Below are 11,435 nucleotides of genomic sequence, written 5' to 3'. Positions count from 1 at the left end.
CCCTCTTCTTGGGAGTCTTTCATTCAGCCACTGCCTCCAGCAGCAAACAGGACAGTTTTAGAATCCCAGAGATCAGCTGCTGATGGTGGCACAGCCAGGTGATGGTGGTGCACGCCTTTAATCCCAGCACTTGGGAAGCAGGGACAGGTGGATCTCTATGAGTTCAAGGCCAGCCTGGTCTACAGAGTGAGTTCCAGGACAGCCAGGGCTACACAGAGAAAAACCGTGTTGGAAAAACAACAACAACAACAACAACACAAAACAGAATCCTAGAGTTCTATGATCCACCATCTCGCATACAAATGCCAGAGCTACCCAAGGACAAAGTTCTGCCTCAGGTCCAGACACTTCCATTCTTCAGGAGTGGAGGTCACCAGGCCCATAAGGGTGCTTCCCCGGCCCTCTGCTCCCAGACTTCCTGTCTGCATCTCTTGAGCCTTGGAAGAGAGTTCTGGCTGCAAAGGGGAGATGTGGTTACACTCCCGGGAGGCAGTGATGTGAGAGAAAGGAGACTTCCTTACTTGGAAGGTCCTGTCCTGGGGCAGGCGGTGGGCAAGGTGACTATCTGAAAGCCCAGAAGGTCCCCCTCCACCTGCCTGGGATCCCAGGAGACCTAACCTGCAATCATTTGCACTTGCTGTTGTCTACCTTAAAGAGCTCTCCTCCCATACTCTACCTTAGCCTTTAGGCACTTCATCATTCTTCAAGTTTCTGAGCAGGGATTTCTGCTCTTGGAAGCCCCCGGGTGAGCTCTTCTGTACTGTTGTGATCTCAGCCCCTTGGGACCTCTCCCAGCTCTGCAGGCACCATGGGAAATGCCTTACTCCGGATGGCTAGATCCTCTGTGTGGCTGGGAGCCTTAGAGGTTGGGAGCGCTGGTAGATCTGAGTGGAACACAAGTTTGAAAGCCAGCTCTGTCTCTGACCTTGGGCAAAGCCCTGAACCGTGTACATCCAAGGTCTTTTCTGTAAAATGGGGACAATAACAACTACCTCACCAGGCTGACGTGGGGATTAAATGAGATCGCGCAGCCTGTGGAAATGGCGGCCGTTATTATAGGTTCGTTGCTTGTCATAGAGCTTGATAAATATTTATTGAATTAATGAATACCTCCAGCTTCCCCAAGGGGAAGTAGGTGCGAACAAGGATTTGGGGCAGAGAGACCCAGGAGAGATCCGGGCTTTCTGACGTCTCTGGGCACTAGCTGCTCCAGCGCCTCCTGAGCTTGCCTGGAGGCGGCACCGGCATCCTTTCACCTCTGTGACAACCACTTGTGCTACCATCCTCACCGGCCAGGTGAGGCAGCGCGCAGAGGTGGGGTCCACCCCTGCACTGTGTCCCCCGACGCCGCCACACACACACCCTAGGTGCGTGCTGAATGCAGGGTGGAGGGAGTGTCGAAACGGTGCGCACGGAATGAATGAGCCAGTGGACGCGTGAATGGAGGTGGATGGAAGCTTGACGTACAAAGCGGGGCTCGAGTTTGGCGACCAGGAGCGCAGACGGGCCGGGGCTCCCTCCCCTCCCTGCCCAGCCTCCCGCCCCGCTCCCCTCCCCACGGCGCGCAGCCCTCCCGAGCCCTCCCGAGCTACCACCGGCGCGCGGAGCCGGGGCCACGCAGCCACTGAGCAAGCGGACAGCTCAGCCTCGGGAAGGGGCTGCCCCGCCGCGTCCCCAGCCCTGGCCTTCCCCAGCACCAAGGCAAGGTCCCGCGAGCAAGGTCCAGGTACCAGCAACCGATGATGCTCCGGGCCGGGAGCCAACAGGTGCGGGATATGGGGGGCCATCAGGACTGGCATGGGGGTTCCAGAGGGGCAGTGGCAGGTGACGGGGCGGGGGAGCCTGGAGTCTCTGGGGGTGACCTGAGTGCTGGAAGGCTGCGTCACCACCTGCTCCTCTCACCTCCGGGCGTCTCCCTTGTAACCCTTTAGCGCTCTGGCTGGCCCTTCTGGGAATCCTCCCAGACCCCCTAAGGAGCAGGGAGGACTATCTGGGAAATCAGTAGGCCAGCGTCTCTGCCCCTTCCAGGGGCTCTCCGGGGACCGTCCACCCTCCTACACCAGTCTAGGGTCGTCCCTACCCAGCTAGGGGAAGGAGGGGTCTGAGGGAGGGAGGAGAGAACGGCCTGAGCGAGGCCGGATTTATGAATGGAGAGCGGCCTGCGCGCCGGCTCAGCGACCCCTGCCGGCCGTCGGGGAGCATCGCGGCCCCGGTGACTCCGGGAGACTTAGCAAGGGGGCCTTGAGAATTCCGTTTCTGGGCGGGGGACTATTTCCTATCTCTCAGGGAGGTGGTCAGTCCCTTCCCACACTCTTCTTCTCGGGTGTGTGTGGTGTGTGTGTGTGTGTGTGTGTGTGTGTGTGTGTGTGTGTGTGTGTGTGTGTGTGTGTGTGTGTGTGTGTACGCGCGCGCGTGTGCGCACTGAGGAAGCTCTGGCAGGTCTGGTGGGCGGAACCTGGATCTTCAGGATCTCCCTGAACCCTTTCCCCAAACCCTAATTAAGGCTTGAGAACTGATGCAAGAGAGAATAATTGCAATTGGGAATGGATTCCTTTCCTAAATCTGTGATGGCTGGAGGACACAGGCAGACCTGGATTGGCTTTGTGACCTTGAGCAAGGGTCCCAACCTTTCAGCTTCCCGTGTCTTCATCCGTGCAGCGGGGCTCACTAATAATGATACCGGACACTGACCGGGAGGCCGGATTCTGGGTGAGGTAGTCCCTAAGCTTTTGAGCTCAATACTCCTCATCGTGGCCCTGAGAGGTAGGTATCTTTATTACTCCGTTGGATGGGGAAACTGAGGCTGAATGGGGGAGATAAGATGCCTTTCTCCACCATTCCCAACTCACGACTAAGAATAGAGAGGAAAGGTAGGCAAAGTTCCTAATGTCCATGCCTTCCCTTCCTTCCTTCTTTTTTTTTTCCCGTTTTCCCTTTTTCCTCCCCTCCTAGTCTTCTCTCCTTCAGGAAGTTTGGCCTGGGACCCCAAAGAATTGGGTGTGAGATCAGGGCCCCCTGAAGGGAGTGGGCTGAGGGCTTGTAGGAGTTCCTCTTCCTCCACAGAGCCCAGGATGCTCCTCAGCTGAAGCGGCTCCCGAGCTCATGGAACCCTCGGCCACTCCCGGGGCCCAGCCCCGCATCCCCACGGGCAGCGGGGAACCCTTTCCCCTTCCTCCAGACTATGAAGATGAGTTCCTCCGCTACCTGTGGCGCGATTATCTCTACCCGAAGCAGTACGAGTGGGTTCTCATCGTGGCCTACGTGGCCGTGTTCCTCATAGCCTTGGTGGGCAACACGCTGGGTAGGTGTCTGTCTTCTGAGGATTAGAGGGAGACCGCGTGCGGGAGGGGGGGGGCCTTGCCTTCATCGCCCTTCCTGTTGGTGAGGTGGGGGATGGGGCCTCAGTATCCCAGCAGAGCCTGAATGAATGGGCATGGCTGCTGCTGACTTAACCTGGCTCCGCTGCTGCTCTCTACAGTCTGCCTGGCTGTGTGGAGGAACCACCACATGAGGACAGTCACCAATTACTTCATTGTCAACCTGTCCCTGGCAGATGTGCTGGTGACTGCCATCTGCCTGCCTGCCAGCCTGTTAGTGGACATCACTGAATCGTGGCTCTTCGGCCATGCCTTGTGCAAGGTCATCCCCTACCTACAGGTTAGCTCTCCCACACCCCTCCGGGGCCTCTAACACACCCGACTAACACCTTGATGGGTATCAGTGACCCTAAGTATCACCTTTCAGGTAAGTCACAGTGGCTTAGGACTCTTGCAGGGTCACCCAGACCACCAGACTGGACACTCAGGAACACAGACACAGCCTCAAAGACTCACATGGGAACCCCTCCCGGTGACAGGTGCAGACTTGGCCATGTGTGCACACACAGTTACCTCCAAGTACATGGGCACATATAGAGAGGACATAGGAGCCCAGCCCACGGTGACAGTCCCAAATGCTCACAGGGGCTGGTCCTTGAACCCAGTGGGGACCAACTGAGAGAGCCAAAGGGAACAGTCTCTCCTCTCCTCTCTAGTCTCTTTCCCCAATACTGGACAGCAGGATGCCGCTGGGATCAGCAGACTGGAGCGAGGCCTGGCCAGAAGCCACTGTGGCCTCTCAGTAGCCCCCCAGTCCTCTTCCTGCACCCCGGGAAACTGGGACACCCTGGGGGCAATGCCTGCCTATGCTACCTGCCACCTCACCTTGTCTCTCAGAACAAGGGCTTTCCCAGCTGCCTAGGGAAGGGACCACCTCCAGGGTGACGGAGATGCTGCCTGGATTTCTCACTGTTTTGAGGCTTTCTGTTCAACCGACCCAGTCTGCTGAGCTTAAGTGTGAGGGCATCACGTGTCTCATTTCCTCTTCTGTAACACTGGACCCACCTCATGGGGTTGTAAGGACAGGGAGAGAACTGCCCGCCACACAGAGTGCCATTGTTCACAGTAGGGTAGTGTATTGTGTGTCAGGTCCCCGACTGGACATTCTCCACACGTGATTTCATTTATTCTTAGCAGAATTCCGCCAGATAGATGCTATATTCCCATTCTGCAGATAAGGCTCAGAGAGGGTGAGTGACTTGCCCCGATTCACACAGTCCGAACTTGTTGGAGTCAGAATTTGCTGCACTGGTAGCTGTGGGCTGTGAAGGGCTCCCCCCCCACACACACACCTCTGACACTGCGTCCCCATGGGGCAGGCCGTGTCTGTGTCCGTGGCCGTGCTGACCCTCAGCTTCATCGCCCTGGACCGCTGGTACGCCATCTGCCACCCGCTGTTGTTCAAGAGCACAGCTCGCCGGGCCCGTGGCTCCATTCTGGGCATCTGGGCTGTGTCGCTGGCTGTCATGGTGCCCCAGGCTGCTGTCATGGAGTGCAGCAGTGTGCTGCCCGAGCTAGCCAATCGCACCCGGCTCTTCTCTGTCTGTGACGAACACTGGGCAGGTAATGGCGGGCACCTCGGGGGAGCGTACCCCTACGACAGGGCACTCTCAGGGTGGGTATCCCCAGGATAGGTATCTCTTCTGGTGTGGGCATCTGCTAGGGGTCCCTCCGGGATGATACTACTAGACTGGGCAATTCTAGGCTCTCTCCCTGCCATGGTGCCTATGTGAGACTCAGTTGTCCCCAGGTCTTGCTATGGTCCTTGTTGGGACAGGGTGGCATTGCTGAGGCAGACTGCGGCTCCCAGGATAAACCTGACCCTTGCATCTCATGACCCCTACAGACGAGCTCTACCCCAAGATCTACCACAGCTGCTTCTTCATTGTTACCTACCTGGCCCCGCTGGGCCTCATGGCCATGGCTTACTTCCAGATCTTCCGTAAGCTCTGGGGCCGCCAGGTGAGGCTAACTCTGGGGTCGCTGTCCGGGCTACAAAGGGCACAGCTGTTGTTCTAAGATGGACCCTGACATTAGAACATGTTATCCACACTGTGACTACAGAGGCCAGGTCCAGGGACGTGGGGAGCCAAAGGCCCCAAAGTGACTTGCAGCCTCATTTAATTAGTTAACTTTTGGTAGTGGGGATCCAGGACCTCGCCTATGCTAGACAAGTGTTCTACCACTGAAGACCATCTCCAGACCTTTTCTCCCCGACCCCTGTGCCCTCCTTCCTTTTTTAAATGTTGAGACAGGGTCTTGCTAAGTTGACCTGACTAGGCTGAACTTGCAATTCTCCTGTCTCAGCCTCCTGAGCAGCCATTATTATAGAGTCAGCTTTAACTACAATACCCCCCCCAAATATGTGAGAAAACACCCAGAGAAGCAGGCCATGTCCCCCCAAAGCACTCAGCTAGTGAGTAGAAAGCGGGAGTCGGAACCCAAATCTGAGGCTTCAGTGCTCAGCTTAGCAGCAGAACGTTAACCATTGCCGCTCCGAATCGCTTGCCCAGCTGGGCTTCACATCCAGTGTCTGACAGCTAGCTAAGGAAGAGGCGCTCTTGCCAACTTCAGAGTGTGAGGGGTGACTGGCAGCCAAGGCCAGCGAGGCCGGCTGGTTCAGGCGTGACTTTCCCCTCATTCCATCGACCCACAGTGGGTTTCCTGGGGTGGTGTTCATGGGAAGATGGGTGCTAAGAGCCATCGGCACTAGTGGCAGTAGGTCCTGGGTCAGTATCTAGGCAGTGACAGGACGTGGGCCACAAGGCTGACTGGTCTTGATGACACCAACCTTCTGGGATGTCACGTACATTCTACACAACACTAACCCACACCTAGACCATGCAGGGCAATGGGTTGAGTTAAACCCAGGACCTGCCTTGCAGGAACATTGTTAGAGCCTTTCCTGACTGGTCTATGTTACAAAGGTTTGGAGAGGTCACACAGCTCATGAATGTGTGAGCTCTAAACTCTATAGTTTCTTGCATTCTGGCTCCCTGCCTCTTGGTTGTGGGGTGATTGCGATGTTCAGTGGTGGGAGGGGCTTTCAGGATGTGCTTGCTCCAGGGGTCCAGAACTACTAAGGCTTCCGGGCATCCACCTAGGTGGAGAGCTATGCCCTGGCTCCCAGGCCTCCTACAGTGTGACATAGACATCTCTTCAGGACTCAGCTGCACCCATCCCCAAAGATGGAGCTGCAGATCTACGGAGGATGGGAGAGCAGTTAGGAAGATGTCCAGACCCCACAGTGGGGCAGTTTCCTTGTATGTCCCTACCTTGCCCACCAGGCCCAGAGTGTCCCCAGCCAAAGGGAATGACTATCTCTCAAGGAGTAACATCCCTTGCTGTCCTGTGTGGTGTGTGTCTCTGTGTGTGTGTCTGTGTGTCTGTGTCTGTCTGTGTGTGTGTCTGTCTGTGTCTGTCTGTGTGTCTGTGTGTGTCTGTCTATGTGTCTGTGTGTATGTCTGTGTCTGTCTGTCTGTCTGTGTCTGTGTCTGTCTGTCTGTCTGTGTGTCTGTCTGTGTGAGACAGATCCCTGGTACCACATCAGCCCTGGTGCGGAACTGGAAGCGGCCCTCAGAGCAACTGGAGGCTCAGCACCAGGGCCTGTGTGCAGAGCCCCAGCCCCGCGCCCGAGCCTTCCTGGCCGAGGTGAAGCAGATTCGAGCTCGGAGGAAGACGGCCAAGATGCTAATGGTGGTTCTGCTGGTTTTTGCGCTCTGTTATCTGCCCATCAGTGTCCTCAATGTCCTTAAGAGGTGAGGGCACAAGGGGAGCATGTGGGCAGGGGAGGGGCTTTGGGGTCTGAGGAGGAGTACCGTTCACTCCACCCCTCTCCACCCCGGGGCAGGGGTTACTCTGCTGTTCCCGGCTCCTCTAGATGGGGATATCAGGCCTGCCTCCAAGGGCAATTAGGGAAACCCCGCTCCCCCATGCACTTGGCTCTCAAGTTCTGTGGTGACCGGCTACAAATGACAGACAAAATCCCTGTCTTCATAGAGGCTGCACTCCAGTGAGAGAGGAGGAAAAATCAGAGTGCCTCAGGCAGGAAGTGGGGGCTTTGAAGAAAAACGAAATACCGGAAGAGGACACAGAGTGATGGAGGGAGGCGGCAGGGGGTGGGGTCTCAGATACACTATTGTTATTTAAGGCTTCTCTGCGAAGGAAGCTGGGAGATGTGCTCTGTAATCTCAGCACTCAGCAGGCCAAGGCAAGAGGATCACGAGTTCAAAGCCAGCCTAGGTTACACAGTGAGACCTTCTCTCAAAACACTCTGAGGCTGGGACCCCCGAGAAGAGACTTAGCAGACGTGAAGGAGCAAGCATCATGGGATGGGAGGACAGAAGTTTAAGCAGATGAGGGGTCATGGGTCATCAGTGGAAGGCCATGGAGCAGTGCACAGCAGCCAGTCTGGGTTTGGTCATGTCCTGATCATGTGTGTGGTCTTGGGCATGGGCATGTACTTCTCTCTAAGCCTGTTTTAGCTGAAAAAAAAAAAAAATGGATGCTGTCCATGATGATGTCTTGTTTCTGTTGGGATGGCTGAGAAGGTAGATGGGGTGACTCCAAGTGATCAGGAAGCTGGAGACTGAGCAGATCCTATTGGTCCCTGACCCAAGGCCCATTCTGGTAAAATCCATGCTTAGGTACCCCAAATCGCAGTCAAGACCTCAAACCAAGTGACCCAAATGGACAGTAGTGAGCAGTGAGGACCCCTACACTTCCTAGCTAGAGTTCTGTGGGCACCCTTCCCCGCCCATCTGTCCTGCTCCTCACCATCCTCCCCATTGGCGCTAGAGTGTTCGGGATGTTCCGCCAAGCCAGTGACCGGGAAGCCATCTACGCCTGCTTTACCTTCTCTCACTGGCTGGTCTACGCCAACAGTGCCGCCAACCCCATCATCTACAACTTCCTCAGTGGTAAGTGGACCGTGCATGCAGTGACTCAGGGTGGCCATGGTCCCTGGGTCCATCTCAGGCTAGTAAGAGAGGATGTACCTGCTCTCTGGCTCTCTCTGGAAACCCTCCACTCATAGGGGAGACTGGAATACCTTGTCCTTACCAGGAGTCCTGATCTGAGCTATGGCCAGTAAATAGTACCCAGAATGGAGTCTGACCAACCTGCAGATCAGTGCCTAAGATGAAGGACAGGGCCTGGACCTCCATCCTCCATCCAGGGAGCATGCACAGCAAGACTTCCTACTAGTTCCTCTCTGGCTGGTGCAGACAGCAATCTGTGTTTCTAGAGGGAGCCAGGCCTGAGAAGAGGACCCTGGAGGCCCTGCCCGAGGGAGATTGTGTGATCTAGCTGAGGGACGAGGGACAGTCAGCAGCAGAGAGACAGCCAGACACAGGCTAGAGTGGCCAGAGACTTGACTACCCCTGGATCCATGGGCCTCAAAGCAAATCTCCACCCTGTCTTCCAGGAGTCTAGGCCCCCGACCTGATCCCCACCATGCTGTCCTCTACTCCCACCCACGTCCTCTACTCCCAGTCTCCTTTCAAAAGTAGTTAAGATGTTTGAGAAGGGGTCAGAGGTCCCTAGTGTAACCCTCACTGTGACTCAAGAGTTACTCAACCAAGGCTGCCTGGCTGCTTCCCAGCTCAGAGGACAGGACAGGAGAGTGGACCCTGTAGAGGAAAGAGCAGGCAGCCACCCTGATGCGGGGCCTGTGTTTGCCAAGTGTCTACTGTGTGCCCTGCCATGAGCTGGACACTAGAGAACGACAGCCTGGCGACATGACTGGGAGGGTTTGGTTTCGAGAAAACCTCGGCCCTCGCCTCCCCCAATCCCCTGCCCCCCCCCCCCCCGGGTATACACGTGAGCGGAACACAGTGCTGTGCAGGTGTATACATGTGAGCGGAACACAGTGCTGTGCAGGTGTATACACGTGAGCGGAACACAGTGCTGTGCAGGTGTATACACGTGAGCGGAACACAGTGCTGTGCAGTTGTGTATACACGTGAGGAGAACACAGTGCTGTGCAGTTGTGTATACATGTGAGGAGAACACAGTGCTGTGCAGTTGTGTATACACGTGAGCGGAACACAGTACTGCACAGTCTGTGTATACACGTGAGAACACAGTACTGCACAGTCCGTGTATACACGTGAGCGGAACACAGTGCTCTTCTCCACTCTGCCCTCCCTTTAAGAGATGGGCTTGGGGTTAGATCCCTGGGTTCATTTTCCAGCTGGCTGGCCTTGGGCAAACCATATATCCACTTCTGCACCTCTTCTCTGTGATGTGGACACCGCCTTGCAGGGTGTGGGCAGGCTCTGGGGGATGAAGTCTGAGGTACTGGCACAGCCCTGGGGCAGTGTGACTGACTACCACCCGAACAGGATGCTGCTCGGTTCAATACCTTTGGACAGAGCTGGGGGAGGCTGGCCACAGTGTGAGCCCTGTGCTCCCTCCTCACACACGCACAGAGAACAGAGGTGACCTGAGGCCCCTGAGCCAGACACCACGTCTTGAAGCCAGGCTCCCAGCCAGAGTGCAGTCAAGGAATCAAGACAATTGCATTTTGCTCCAGGAACCCGCTGGGGCCTTCTCATCCTCTCTGGCTGGCAGGGCTGAGGTGGCCTTGGGCTCTCCATGCCAGCCCTGCCCCTCCCTCTCTGCCCCACCACACAGCTTTGACAGGAGCTGTGCGGGGTGTCCCTGGAGCTCAAACCCCTTCCTGCTGCATTGGTCCCCTCAGGGCTGTGTCTTTTATCTCCCAACCAAGGCAAATTTCGGGAGCAGTTTAAGGCCGCCTTCTCCTGCTGCCTGCCTGGTCTGGGTCCCCGCTCCTCTGCCAGACACAAGTCCTTGCAGAGCCGGTGTTCTGTCTCCAGAGTCTCTGAGCACGTCGTGCTGACCAGCGTCACCACAGTGCTGTCCTAAGTGGGGCCTGGCCCAGGCTCTGGGAGGCACAGCCTGATCCTTCGCTCGCTTGGGATCCGCCCCGGCACTCGTGAAGACTGCTGCTGTTCAGTGGGGGGCTGTGACTCCAGTCCTGGCTTGCCGCCTGGGTGACCCAGCCAGCGTCATTCCCCCTCTGAGGCTGTGTCCCCTAGAAGGGTTGATAGGAAGCTTAAGCACCCTAAGAAAGCAGAGAACGTTGTAAACCATCTCGTGCTGGTGACACTGTTTCTGTCGTCCCCGCCTGCTGTGGCTGTACCCTGCAGCGCCACCCCACCCTTTCAGAGCTTGGCTTTCCTCCCAAAGACCTGTCTCCCGCTCAATTACAGGCCTTCCCTGGCTGGACTCTGCTCCAAAGGTCCCCATAGGCATAGTCGCCTGGCCTGGAGGCCACCCGAAGCCCTGGCTGCACACGGCCAGCTGCTCTGATGTCCCCGTGAACTAATTTGGGTCCAGGCCTTCTCAGTGGACTCTGAAGCACGCCGCCCCCCTCCAGGTGTGGACTGCACGCACCACAGGCTCGCGATCTCGTTGGCATTGCGGAGTACTTAAACACTCTCCATGTGGCCGTTCAGCATGGAGGCCAGCAGCCCGAAGCAACTGTAATTAAAAGCCTGGCACAGAATGTTCCCTTTCCTTGTCATTACACAAAATTTGTGCTGCTCAGGTTAGTAGAGGGAGGTGGGGCGGCTGGGGGATGGCAAGAGGAGAAGGCTCTGGAATGCTCTTATCTGCGCAACCCCGCCCCCGCCCCAGATGAACTGACTGCTGGCCACACGGCCTAGGCAGTGCCCAGCCTCTGGTGCCCAGGATGCGGATCTCTGACACACTTTCTGCTCCCTGCCGGCCCGAGGACCTCTGGCCTGGAAAGAGGCAGGTGGGCAGCCAGTGGGGTTGAGAGATTTACTGTTCCTAACCTTCTTGGAAATCGGGGCTTCGCTGGTTTTCTATGAACACACAGAATACAAAGAGAAAGCCACTGATTTGGCTAGCCATGCTCCGGCTGCAGCCGAGCTGATTACAGGGCTGCTGAAAAGGCGCCCACACCTGTCGCCGGAGCAGAAGGAAAGCACATGCTGGAGTTCCACTCTACTACAAGGGGCAGGGGACATCTGGCTGAGGCCACTGAGGGTGAGCACACCAGCAGATGTT

At 56.6% G+C, this 11,435-nt stretch overlaps 1 protein-coding gene across 1 annotated transcript; it reads left to right on the top strand.

Annotated features, from left to right (window-relative positions):
• The first annotated feature begins 2,665 nt into the window (after window positions 1-2,665).
• Hcrtr1 (hypocretin receptor 1) lies at window positions 2,666-10,904 on the top strand. Its single transcript, XM_028887656.2, has 8 exons — window positions 2,666-2,763; window positions 3,064-3,301; window positions 3,479-3,657; window positions 4,697-4,940; window positions 5,224-5,339; window positions 6,909-7,135; window positions 8,175-8,296; window positions 10,108-10,904. The coding sequence occupies exons 2-8, from the start codon at window positions 3,103-3,105 to the stop codon at window positions 10,263-10,265; spliced, it is 1,245 nt and encodes a 414-aa protein (XP_028743489.1). The 5' UTR covers window positions 2,666-2,763; window positions 3,064-3,102; the 3' UTR covers window positions 10,266-10,904.
• The last annotated feature ends 531 nt before the right edge of the window (window positions 10,905-11,435 follow it).

Source organism: Peromyscus leucopus, chromosome 2, assembly GCF_004664715.2.
Source record: "Peromyscus leucopus breed LL Stock chromosome 2, UCI_PerLeu_2.1, whole genome shotgun sequence".
NCBI classification, from domain to species: Eukaryota; Metazoa; Chordata; class Mammalia; order Rodentia; family Cricetidae; genus Peromyscus; species Peromyscus leucopus.
The sequence above is the reverse complement of the archived record's forward strand: the minus strand, read 5'-3'. Positions and strand labels throughout refer to the sequence as shown.

Bases quoted from the DNA above. Each gene is read 5' to 3' on its own strand.
- Hcrtr1 (XM_028887656.2), top strand. From the start codon at position 3,103: ATGGAACCCTCGGCCACTCCCGGGGCCCAGCCCCGCATCCCCACGGGC. The intron at 3,302-3,478 runs GTAGGTGTCTGT...TGCTCTCTACAG, and splicing joins CTTGGTGGGCAACACGCTGG to TCTGCCTGGCTGTGTGGAGG. The intron at 5,340-6,908 runs GTGAGGCTAACT...TGTGTGAGACAG, and splicing joins GTAAGCTCTGGGGCCGCCAG to ATCCCTGGTACCACATCAGC.